At 40.3% G+C, this 12,714-nt stretch overlaps 1 protein-coding gene across 2 annotated transcripts; it reads left to right on the plus strand.

Annotated features, from left to right (window-relative positions):
* The first annotated feature begins 453 nt into the window (after positions 1 to 453).
* LOC127761195 (uncharacterized) lies at positions 454 to 9,987 on the plus strand. 2 transcript variants are annotated; one of them, XM_052285442.1, is made up of 2 exons: positions 454 to 928; positions 9,282 to 9,987. In XM_052285442.1, the coding sequence occupies exons 1-2, from the start codon at positions 456 to 458 to the stop codon at positions 9,871 to 9,873; spliced, it is 1,065 nt and encodes a 354-aa protein (XP_052141402.1). In that variant the 5' UTR covers positions 454 to 455; the 3' UTR covers positions 9,874 to 9,987. The 2 variants fall into 2 exon arrangements, with proteins under 2 accessions (XP_052141402.1, XP_052141401.1); XM_052285441.1 differs by lacking the exon at positions 9,282 to 9,987 and adding an exon at positions 1,236 to 2,758.
* Positions 9,988 to 12,714: the final 2,727 nt, after the last annotated feature.

Raw genomic sequence — 12,714 nt, forward strand, 5'->3', positions numbered from 1 at the left:
TAGCATGTAACGTGATACTTATTGGTTTAGTATGTAAAACCTATTGCTCTGCTTCAGCTTATTTGTGCTCTGCTTATTGATATCTTTGGTTCATTTATGTTAACACACAGATATATCCATCTTGCGCTGCCATTGCTTCCAATCAGAGACAGGATTAATCAATGAACAATATGGAGGCGGCACTACCGGAGGACTTGCTGGCCAACATCCTTGGCCGCCTCCCACCATGCAGCCTCGCCGTGTCACGCTGTGTCCGCAAAGATTGGTGCGCCATCATCGACCATCGACGCCTGCTTCGCGCGGACCTCCTCCCCCTTCGCCTCGACGCCTTCTTCTTCAAAGGTGGCCAGATCCTCACGTCTCACCCCTACTTCTTTTCGTCGCGCTCCACGGCACGCCGGATCGGTGGCCGCCTCGACTTCCTCGACACCTTCGATGACGAAGATCTACAGATCATGGATCACTGCAATGGCCTGCTCCTGTTCTTCGAGCGGCTCGCCAACCCTGCCACTCGCCAATGGATGCACCTGCCTACCATCCCGATGTCGCCGTGCGTCGCGCTGGACTTGCGCACTGACTTCTGCCTCGTGTATGATCCCATGGTATCGCCGCACCACTTCGAGGTATTTTGTGTCCCTTTGGTTCCTGAAAACATCTTCTATAGAAGCGGCGGAGAATTGGATCCCGACAGCAACAGCAGCGTTGATCAGGAGTCATTAGAATGGCCGTTGTCATCGCGGTGCACAACACACGTCTTCTCGTCGAGGAAATGGAGGTGGGAGGAGAGGTCATTTGTCCGCCAACAAGGAGTGGAGCCTGCCAATGAGACCATTGCTGACCTACAGTTTAATCCCCAGCAATTTCAACGCCATGCCTTATATTTGAAGGGAGAAATTTATGTGCATTGCAAGAACAATTCTCTTATGAGGTAAGTGAATAAATCTGTGAGCTTTTTTAATGGTACTAGTAAAAACACTTAGAACTTCAATGATAGAACGATTTGTGAACATAATAAATGTTAAAAAAACTCATTTAGGACAAAATATATTTGGTTCATGAAACAAACTGATGTTGCTGGTGGGTCCTATAATTATGGACACCTTCACAGCTTGCTAGCTAGCACAGAGAGCCAGTCTCCAAGCCAAAAATATAAAACTGAAAAAGAAATACTCCCTCCTTGTATGCATGATTTTACTAAGATGCTTTCTTGTTAATGGCTCAACCTCAATTTGCAGAATAACCCTGTCAAATGATAAGTATCAAATGATCAAATCGCCAGTAAAGAGCAAAATTGATGATGGCAACGGCGTCCTTCAGTTGGGAAAATCAGAGAAAGGAGTATATTTTGCGTTGCTTTCGAAGGATAATTATTTCCCCCAATTTCAAGTTTGGTTGCTCAATAAATCTTCATCATGCGGTGGTCAGATTGAGTGGGTGTTGAAGGCTAACATCAGCCTTGAAGCAGTTATGGATAATTTTCCTCTTAACACTGACAATAGTTTCAGCAGACCATGGATCCTAAACTATGTGACCGAAGAAGCAATACGAAGGGCACAAGAGGAGGAGGAACTTGAATGGGACTTTGAAAATGGTATCATCCTTGAAACCAAAGATAAGACGGAAGCACACCATGTTAATAATATTTATTTTCTAGGGTTTCATCCTTACAAAGAGATTGCCTTCTTTTGGGTCTCATCATCAAGAGTGATATCCTATCATTTGAATACCTCAAAGGTTCAAGAGTTGGGCATCTTATATCATTTACCCGGTACATCGCAGTCATTTCCATACGCACCGTGCTGGATGGAACTATTTGAAAATAAACAATTAGCTGCTACTTCCTCCGTTTCACAATGTAAGTCATTGTAGCATTTCACACATTCATATTGATATTAACATCAATATGAATATGGGAAATGTTAGAATAACTTACATTGTGAAACGGAGGGAGTAGTAGTTACTTTATCAAAGTTAGCACGTATTCCACATTTAAATATGTTCCCTTTTAATATATATATGTATGATCGATTGTTTAATTTAATAATCCATTCCTGGCTCCTTGCGTTGATAATAATTAGAGTGATGCGCGTCTCCTATTTTATTAGGGTTAATTTGATCTATGCCATTATACTCTGTCACTGTCACTATCATGTTTCGTCGACGGATCTGTGCCATTATACTCTGTCACTGTCATTAAATATGTTCCCTTTTGATATATACTCTTGTTTTTTTGAAGTAGATGACGCATCGGAACATGTAAGCCAACATTAATGATGGGGCTGTATTTTTTACCATTCGTCCTGTTTCAAAAAAGTATATAAATATTATTTATTTTGTTGTGACATGTTTTATAATTAAATAAACTTTAAGTGTGACTTATATTAGCAATTAACACTAATTTTTCAACTAAGACATGATTAACGTCATTTTAAAAGTTAACGGTATTAAAAAAATGAAATTAGTATATATTGAGTAAAATGTACTGCACTTGGCCTACGTATCTATATAATTATATGCTTCAGACCACTCTTTAATTAAGCTATGTTTAACTTTGAGCTGCCAAACCGCTCCTTAATTACGTGCGACCAAGATAACAACAGCATAATATTTTAACGAGACGTCAGGCATGTTCACTTTACAGACAAAATCAATCTTCCTAACATTTGGCAATACCAAATTTTAGTATTTTTTTTGTGTTATAAATTTTTGGTTGCATTAGATATGTTTAGTCCGAAACCTTTCTAAAACTAATTTGGTGGTGCTTTTTTAAGGAAATTTGTAAGTTCTGGTTTTTTTAATGGAACTTCATTCCAACCATCACAGCCTAGAAAAATTGGACAACTGCACTGAATAATGGCTTGCACGTAGCAATGGCATTCTGCAATTGGTTCAATGACATAAAGATTTCTTTCAGTAAGGTCACTCCAGTTGTTTGTTCAGTGGTTGGTTGCCCTAGAACAACGACGTGTTTCATTACAAATGAATGCATATAATTGGTACTCCTATTGGTATAACTTTGCTTTTTAAATTTGAGTTTAGGATGCCGTACTATTAAGAGGGATACCACATGCATATAATTGGTTGAATGCTAGCTCTCAAAATACTTCATCTTTGTGTGAGTTGAAAAACCTAAGCCAAAATTTCAATCCCGAGTTGTTTCACTTGTCACAACACTTACACCGGATTTCGTTGCAAGTTTTTCAACATCTCTTGAAGGTTTTGGACCATGTTTTATGTTGGGTTTGATAGCCCACGAAACTAGCTTTCCATAGAGTCCAAGATCTTCGAAATCAAAGTTCGGAGTAAAAAGTTATTGCATTTTTACTTGAGCAACATTAGACTATCCGATTTGAAATCAGACTATCCGATGTATCGGACTATCCGATTTTTCACAAAACTTCACTATCTGTTTTGATTTGAAAAAATCCTATCGAGTGAGTTTTTATAAGTATCGGAGTGTCCGATGTCGGATCAGATAGTCCGATGACACAGAGACTCCGAAATTTCATGGAACTTGAGTCTCTGTTTGAGAACGAAGTTTTTCTTCTAAAATATCGGATACTCCGATTCCACATCAGATAGTCCGATGTCTCGGAAAGTCCGAAATTTCATGGAACTTCGTTCTCTATTTCTTGTTGCCTTGGAGGTTTAAAATATCGGACTGTCTGACGTGGGCTGAAGGATTCCCCTCCAATGGTCACATTTTGGGGGGATCTATATAAACCCCCCACCAACCCTTTTCTAGGGTTGCCCAAACTGATTTCATTCCAATCTTGCTTTGGGTTGAGTTTTGTGCTAAGTGCTTTGGATTTTTGAGCTCTCTCCTCTCTATCTCAAATCCCCCTTGTTCTTTGTGGCTTAGATCTTTGTGTGTGGATTTGGAGTTTGGGAGCCTAGTGTGTGTTTCTCTTGATCTTAAGCACTAGGATTTGTCCAAGAGTTGTGTGGTGATTATTACTATTGGAGGTTGAGGACTCCTAGATGGCTAGGTGTCATTCTTAGGCCACCGATCTACGTGTGGTTAGCCAAGAGAAATTTGTGAAGGCCGGATCTCTTCTCCGCAAGAAAAGAGATACCCTTAGTGGAAGGAGGAGTATATTTGTGCAACCTCACGAGGATAGGGTTGAAAAAGACCTTTGCGAGCCCCTCAACGGAGACTAGAATCCCTTCAAAGATTTGAACTCCGGGAAATACATCATCGCGTAAACCTCGGTAATATCCTCACTCTCTTTATCTTCTTGTTGCATTGCTTTGTGCCATACCAATATTGTTGTTGGTTGAGCTCACCTCTTTGCTTGTGGATTGAATCTAGAGCTTTTAGGTTGTTTTCTTGTTTGTATTGTTGTTGTGCAGGTCAGATAGTCTGATCTCAGTTTAGACAATTCGATCACATAGGACTATTCGACCTGATATCAGACAATCCGACCATGTTTTGTTTTAGCTTCCGCATTTAATTTAAAGAACTGCATATTCACCCCCCTCTAGGTGACATCAAGATCCTTTCAGAGTACATATACCTTGCACCTGTACCTTTGAGATATATAGCATAGTAGCAACTCCTAATCAAGAACCAAGTTTTTGTTCCCTTTCGTCCTTCACTCGGGATGAGCAAAGGTTCAAGCTTCGGGGGTTTTGTTGACGGTCGTTAGCGATCAGTTTTGACCGTCAATATTACCAAAGTAGAGGAGAACTAGTTATGCTTGCAATGCATATCCATGTTAGAATAATAAAGTGGAGGAGAAACGACATCGAATCAGACGATAAATCAATCGAACGATGTCGAGAATCAAACTTATGCATAAATGGGCCAAGAACTCAGAAATGACACAACGAATTGGGCCAAAATTCACAAGTCTGCAAAGAGAAGCAACAGAGGAGGCCGCCAGACAAAACATGGGCTGGTTGGGCCGGCCCCAGATTCGGCCGAACCCTCCTTAGCGCCATTCGATCCAGGGCTTCGTCTGAACGGTGTGGATTAGCCCCCAATGACGGTTAAAGTGTATTTCCGACCATTCCAACCGTCACAAACCGCGATTGGGAGGCTATAAAAGGAGTTGCCATTCTCACTTCACTCACACACCTCAAGCAAGAGTTCTCTCATATTCTCTCAAGTTAGTTTAGTGTTCTCAAGCTAGTGGAATAGGAATAGAGTAGAAATTGGAGTCCGGAAGCCTTCGGAAGAGTTCGGATATGGCTGTGGTAGCTCTTTCTTCTCTTTTGTAAGCTTTGTACTTTTATTAGAATACTCTTCTATATACATTCATGGTATTGAAATACTTCCCGAGTGTATGAATGCCAACTTTACATTATGTTCATGTTATACTGATTATACTGCTAGCTTATTTGGGAGATGCTTTGGTACGGGTATAGTGTTTGCTTATGTAATTACTCTATGTCATGACAATGATATTAGAGTAGTATCTGGTAGTTTAGGCATGGTGTCTAGATTACGAGATATCATTATTTGGGGTTATATGCTGCAGATGAGAGTTGGGCCGCTGATGGTGACAGCTCAGTACGGGTATTCCTCTGCGCGTGTATATAGTCCTAAGTTAATTTCCTGGGTAGGGTACTCCTCCGTATTTAGCCCCGGTTGTATGGTCATGACGGGCTGTCGTAAGGAACTCGGCAGTCAGGGGTGGCTTCTCAAAGTACCAGGAGGGCATTGGATAGAGGGTATTAGCTAGTATATCAGATAACTATGATGTATGTATACTATGTATACTAGAAGTATAGGAATAGATTTTCTTTCTATTTTCTTTCCACTTAGCTTAGATATTTTAGTACGAGAATGAGTAGCTCCCTGCTTGTGTGTCACTCTACCCTTAAATTGTCTTAACCCCTGCTTAGACTATGATTATTACAAGTAATATATAAATTATTAGTCGGGTTCTCTCTACTATGATCTTCCCACGGGATTAAATAAATACGATACCCTTGGAATACTCTCGGGTGAAATGCTACAATGGTATATCCATGCGCTTGCGGATGATCTCTGTAACCATAATATACCAGGAGTATTTCTGCGCCATTGCTAGGAATTATATTTCTAGTAATATCGTTAAGAAATACCAACAGATACAATCCGAGTAGTTCTTATCGTTCCCATATAGAATTCTATTTGTCCTTCCTTATCCAGAACTTCTTCTATATACGAGGTATGTTTCCGTATAAGACTAGGTATGTGGTGGGCCCCACCAAGCTTAGTCGATTACTATTGGGCAATCCAGCCGATCAGCTATCGTTTATGGATTAACTTTGGTTTTTTTTCTTGTTTGTTGCAGGATCAAACCAACTGACACGCTCTGAACCCAAAAGCAAACTTAGGACCTGCACTAGAGTAAAACAAATCTCTCAGGCCAGTGTGTGTTTTTTCATCAACACCTTGAAGCTTGTCACCTAAGTACCCCTGGCTTACTAAGTATGTATGCGCCCACCCTTGCTCTCTACATAGTTTGCCAGCTTTGAAGTGAAGTGAAGATTAGGGTTTCGTTCTAGTTCCCAGCTGCTGCCTATGGGTTAGGAGTTAGTTCGTTGGTTCCCATTGACTCTGCTTCTGTTGTTGCTGCTTCCACGTCGTCGGTTTCATTGTCGGGCTTCTCTTGGGAGTTGCAACTTAAATCAAGGTAAATAAGTACTCTATTTAATTTAAGGATTGCAATGATTCATAATTATCACCGTTGATACCAAGGCTATGTCATGGGACTAGTGCCGATATCGCCGTCTCGTAGGAGGTAGTTCGCGTTATTTTTCGTACGACATGCTCCTATCAGGTGTCGTTGTACGGTGGTGCTAGATTAGGGTGTGACAAAATATTACGCACATGCAAGGCTTTTAAACAACAATTTAGTGAGATCGTAGACGCGCCATTGATTTTTATTTCTTTGAGCATGTGTAGGGGCGCATTTATGACGTGTGTAATGATACGTGTGCCTGCCATGTAATAAAAAAACCAAAGCCGCCCTAGTTAAGGAAAGCTAAACGGAGTATTCTCGAAAGAAAAAGAACGGTGGGGTTTTAGCCTGATACGGCGGCCACGGCCCACGAACTAGTCTGAGTCCCCGTCATATAAGCAGGCCCTCCGCTCAATCTCCTCGTCACCTGCCGCTGCCGCTGAAGCGAATCACCGGCACAGTCGTCGAATCGTCGACCCGGTTCGTCTTCCTCCCCGCGCACGCGATCCATCTATTACAGCCTCGAGGTGAGACAAAATTCCATTTGTCCTCCTGTTCTAAGGTTGCATGCGCGTTCTCATTGGCTCCAATGGGGATTTTCTTTTCTTCAGTAAATTTCTTGATGTTTGGGGGCGGCCTGGGCCTGCGCGTGCTCCGATGGGGATTTTTTTTAGGTAAACATGCTGATGTTCGCGTAAACTAGGTTTGTGTGTTACCCTAGCGCGTGGTGGTTGGTTGCTTGCAATGCGATTGATTAGGTTTTGCGTAATGGGTTCGATCGGATGGGTTGTGGGGTTGGGCGACCAGAAGATCTAGGATTGTCAGTAATTATGAGTAGTAGCGTCAGATCAGTTTTAGACAATTAATTGGTTGCATCTTTTCTCTTGATAGTCCGCCTGTTCTACACTTGTGCTACCTGTAGGTAGAGATTGTTAATTTCTCATATATAGCACCATGTGCTGATCCTTAATTTTGTTGGTAATTTGTATATGTAAAATTGTTAAATTTTTCAAACTCTTTTCTGCTCACTCCAGGCTGTCGATTAATCTCCTGGCTATTTACTTGAGTGTTGCTGCCTATACCCAAGAGCAGTCCATTAGCGCGTGATTAATTAAGTATTAACTTTTTTTTTAAAATAGATTAATTATATTTTTTTAAGCAACTTTCGTATATAAACTTTTTACAAAAAACACTCCGTTTATCAATTTGAAAAGCGTGCGCGCGGAAAACGAGAGAGGCTAGGGAGAGGCACAAACGAACACAGATTGTGAACTCAGGCACTTTGGGGTTGATAACTTTGTACTGTAGCAGTACAATGTTTTGTCTATTAAGAACTAAAGGATGGGCCCATAACTAAGATGGGAGGGTGTATAGAGTTATCTGTATATTATTGGTTAAATTAGCATGTAACGTTCTACATATTGGTTTAGTATATGTAAAACCTTTTGCTCTGCTTCAGCTTACTTGTGCTCTGCTTATTGATATATTTATGTTAACACACAGATATATCCATCTTGCGCTGCCATTGCTTCCAATCAGAGACCGGATTGATCAATGAACAATATGGAGGCGGCACTACCTGAGGACTTGCTGGCCAACGTCCTTGGCCGCCTCCCACCGTGCAGCCTCGCCGTGTCACGCTGTGTCCGCAAGGACTGGCGTGCCCTCATCGACAACCAACGCCTCCTTCGTGCGGACCTCCTCCCTCTCCGCCTCGACGCTTTCTTCTTCAAGGGCCAGATCCTCACGTCTCACCCCTACTTCTTCTCGTCACGCTCTACGGCACGCCGGATCGGTGGCCGCCTCGACTTCCTCGACACCTTCGATGACGAAGATCTACAGATCATGGATCACTGCAATGGCCTGCTCCTGTTCGTCGAGCGGCTCGCCAACCCTGCCACTCGCCAATGGATGCACCTGCCTACCTTCCCGATGTCGCCATGCGTCACGCTGGGCTTGCGCACGGGCTTCTGCCTCGTGTATGATCCCATGGTATCACCGCACCACTTTGAGGTGTTTTGTGTCCCTTTGGTTCCCGAAAACATCTTCTATAGAAGCGGCGAAAAATTGGATCCCGACAGCAACAGCAGCGTTGAGGAGTCGTTGTCATCGCGGTGCACAACACACGTCTTCTCGTCCGGGAAATGGAGGTGGGAGGAGAGGTCATTTGTCCGCCAACAAGGAGTGGAGCCTGCCAATGTGACCATTGCCGACCTACAGTTTCATCCCCAGCAATTCCAACGCCGTGCCTTATATTTGAAGGGAGAAATTTATGTGCAATGCAAGAACAATTCTCTTATGAGGTAAGTGAATAAATCTGTGAGCTTTTTTAATGGTACTAGTAAAAACACTTAGAACTTCAATGATAGAAGGGTTTGTAAACATAATAAATGTTAAAAAAATCATTTAGGACAAAATATAGTTGGTTCATGAAACAAACTGATGTTGCTGGTGGGTCCTGTAATTATGGACACCTTCACAGCTTGCTACCTAGCACAGAGAGCCAGTCTCCAAGCCAGAAATATAAAACTGAAAGAAATACTCGCTCCTTGTATGCATGATTTTACTAACATGCTTTCTTGTTAATGGCTCAACCTCAATTTGCAGAATAACCCTGTCAAATGATAAGTACCAAATGATCAAATCGCCAGTAGAGAGCAAAATTGATGATGGCAACGGCGTCCTTCAGTTGGGAAAATCAGAGAAAGGAGTCTACTTTGCGTTGCTTATGAAGGATAATAATTTCCCCCAATTTCAAGTTTGGTTGCTCAATAAATCTTCATCATGTGGTGGTCAGGTTGAGTGGGCGTTGAAGACTAACATCAGCCTTGAAGCAATTATGGATAATTTTCCTCTTAACACTGACAATAGTTTCAGCAGACCATGGATCCTAAACTATGTGACCGAAGAAGCAATACGAAGGGCACAAGAGGAGGAACTTGAATGGGACTTTGAAAATGGTATCATCCTTGAAACCAAAGATAAGGCGGAAGCACACCATCTTAATAATATTTATTTTATAGGGTTTCATCCTTACAAAGAGATTGCCTTCTTTTGGGTCTCATCATCAAGAGTGATATCCTATCATTTGAATACCTCAAAGGTTCAAGAGTTGGGCATCTTATTCCATTTACCCGGTATAGCGCAGTCATTTCTATACACACCGTGCTGGATGGAACTATTTGAAAATAACAATTAGCTACTAGCTAGTAGTTACTTTATCAAAGTTAGCACGTATTCATACACACATTTAAATAAATATGTTCCCTTTTAATATATATATGTATGAACGATTGTTTAATTTAATAATTCATTCCTAGCTCCTTGCGTTGATAATAATTAGAGTGATGCGTGTCTCCTATTTTATTAGAGTTAAATTGATCCGTGCTATTGCAAATGTGCTCTGTTACTGTCACTGTCGTGTTTCGTCGACGGGTCGAGTGGTGATAGATTATACTCTTGTTTTTTTAAAAGTAGATGATGCATCGGAACATGTAAGACACATTAATGATGGGGCTGTATTTTTTACCATTCGTCCTGTTTTAAAAAGTATATAAATATTATTTATTTTATTGTGACATGTTTTACAATTAAATAAACTTTAAGTGTGACTTATGTTCGCAATTAACACTATTTTTTCAACTAAGATATGATTAAACGTTATTTTAAAAGTCAACTGTACTAAAAAAAATGGAATTAGTATATATTAAGTAAATTGTACTGCACTTGGCCTACGCATCTACTTTCTCTGTTTCATAATATAAAACTTTCTAGTATTGCCCACATTTATATAGATATTATGAATCAAGACATGAAGGGATATATAATTATATGCTTCAAACCACTCTTTAATTAAGCTATGTTTTACTTTGAGCTGCCAAAACGCTCCTTAATTACGTGCGACCAAGATAACAACAGCATAATGTTTTAACGAGACGTCAGGCTTGTTCACTTGATAGACAAAATCAATCTTACTAACATTTGGTAATACCGAATTTTAGTTTTTTTTTTTGTGTGTTATAAATTTTTGGTAGCATTAGATATGTTTAGTCCGAAACCTTTCTAAAATAAATTTGGTGGTGTTTTTTAGAGGAAACTTGTAAGTTCTGTTTTTTAATGGAACTTCATTCCAACCATCACAACCTAGAAAAATTGGATAACTTCACTCTGCAATTGGTTCACTGACATAAAGGTTTCTTTCAGTAAGGTCATTCCAGTTGTTTGTTCAGTGGTTGGTTGCTCTAGAACAACGACGTGCTTCATTAAAAATGAATGCAATCCATTCAGTCGCTTTACTGCAGCCGATCTCCTGTATCAAGAATCAAGAGTCAAGACACTTTTGTTTCATAGTAGTAGCTCATCCATTCCTGCCTTACTTCTGATATCGGCCTTGGCTTTTTATGCCTGTTTAGTTCCCACTCAGAAACTTTTGACCCTGTCAAATCGAATGTTTGGACACATGTATGGAGTATTATATATAGAAAAAAATAATTACACAGATTGCGTGTAAATTGCGAGACGAATCTTTTAATCCTAATTGCTCTATGATTTGATAATATGATGCTACAATAAATATTTGCTAATGACAGATTAATTAGGCTTAATAAATTCGTCTCGTAGTTTACAGGCGGAATATGTAATTTGTTTTGTTATTAGTCTATGTTTAATACTTTAAATGTATGTTCGTATATCTGATGTGACACGCTAAAACTTTGCATTGGATCTAAACACACAGCCTTTTGGCACTTCTTCTTTTCCTTCTTTGAGCTGTTTATTTAGCAGTTCAGACTTCAGAGTTCAGAGGTCTGCAGGCTGCAGCTGCAGTAAGGCTAAATGGCTGGGGCTTCAGAGTGAGTTCGATTCAGCTAAATGGCTGAGGCTTTTCCTGACAATCAAAATGAAGAGTTATTAGTGCACGAGTAATTGAGTAATGATTAATCTCTATTTCTACTATTATAAAAGTTAAAAATATTTTCGCTAAAATTTTGGTACATCGTACGTATTTAAGTTGATTCTGTCACCCGTATAACTCTAAAATAACTATTATACACCATCTTCCCCGCCTAACGACCTAACCCCTCTCCCTCCCTCTCCCGGTCCAACCCAACCCAACTTACCTGTGTTTTCTGAATGCGCGAAACAGAAGGAGCTGAATTAACCTACATGACCTGATTTTTGCCTGAATTCTGCTCTTTTCTTAGACATGTTCTTTGGTATTTTTATGCACCCTGTTTTATTTTTTTCCACACCCTCTATGAAGAACCTTGTTGTATCAGTACTGTACGTACTGTACGTATATGATGCAGTAGTAACTATTGTTAAACAGGAGAAAAATGAAATGTACCGGCCGGACGGAAGAATGGTCATATTTTCTGTGTCAGTCAAAACAGAAGAATGATCATATCTTCACTATGAGAAGTTGCCCATGGCCATTCAAGCCACTGTAGTGTAGCACTGAACCATCACAAGCTTGAAAAATTAGACCACTGCACTGAATAATGGCTTGCACAAAGCAATGACATTCTGCAATTGGTTCACTGGCATTAAGGTTTTCTAAACTTTTTCTTCAAACTTTCAACTTTTCTATCACATCAAAATTTTCCTATACACAAACTTTCAACTTTTCTGTCATATCGTTCCAATTTCAACCAATCTTCTAATTTTGACGTGAACTAAACACACCCTAAGGTCACTCACTCTAGTTGTTCACTGGGTTGGTTGCTATAGAACCGCACATGCGCCATGTTTGGTTCCAAAATAATTCTTCAAACTTCCAACTTTTCCATCACATCAAAACTTTCATACACATATAAACTTCCAACTTTTCCATCACATCTTTCCAATTTCAACCAAACTTCCAATTTTGGTGTGAAGGCTCAGTAAAAATGAATGCAATCCATTCAGTCACTTTACTGCAGCCGATCTCCTGTATCAAGATTCAAGACACTCGCTTGTGTTTCATCACAGTAGTAGTTCATCCCTGCCTGACATCATCTGATATCGCAAATCTTCATGTGTCAGCCTTGGCTTTTACTCGAGC

Source organism: Oryza glaberrima, chromosome 2 (genome assembly GCF_000147395.1).
Source record: "Oryza glaberrima chromosome 2, OglaRS2, whole genome shotgun sequence".
In the NCBI taxonomy this organism is placed as follows: Eukaryota; Viridiplantae; Streptophyta; class Magnoliopsida; order Poales; family Poaceae; genus Oryza; species Oryza glaberrima.

Excerpts from the sequence above, each read along its gene's own strand:
- LOC127761195 (XM_052285441.1), top strand. The coding sequence starts at position 456 with ATGGATCACTGCAATGGCCTGCTCCTGTTCTTCGAGCGGCTCGCCAAC. Across the intron at positions 929-1,235 it reads AAGAACAATTCTCTTATGAG|AATAACCCTGTCAAATGATA; the intron begins GTAAGTGAATAA and ends CTCAATTTGCAG.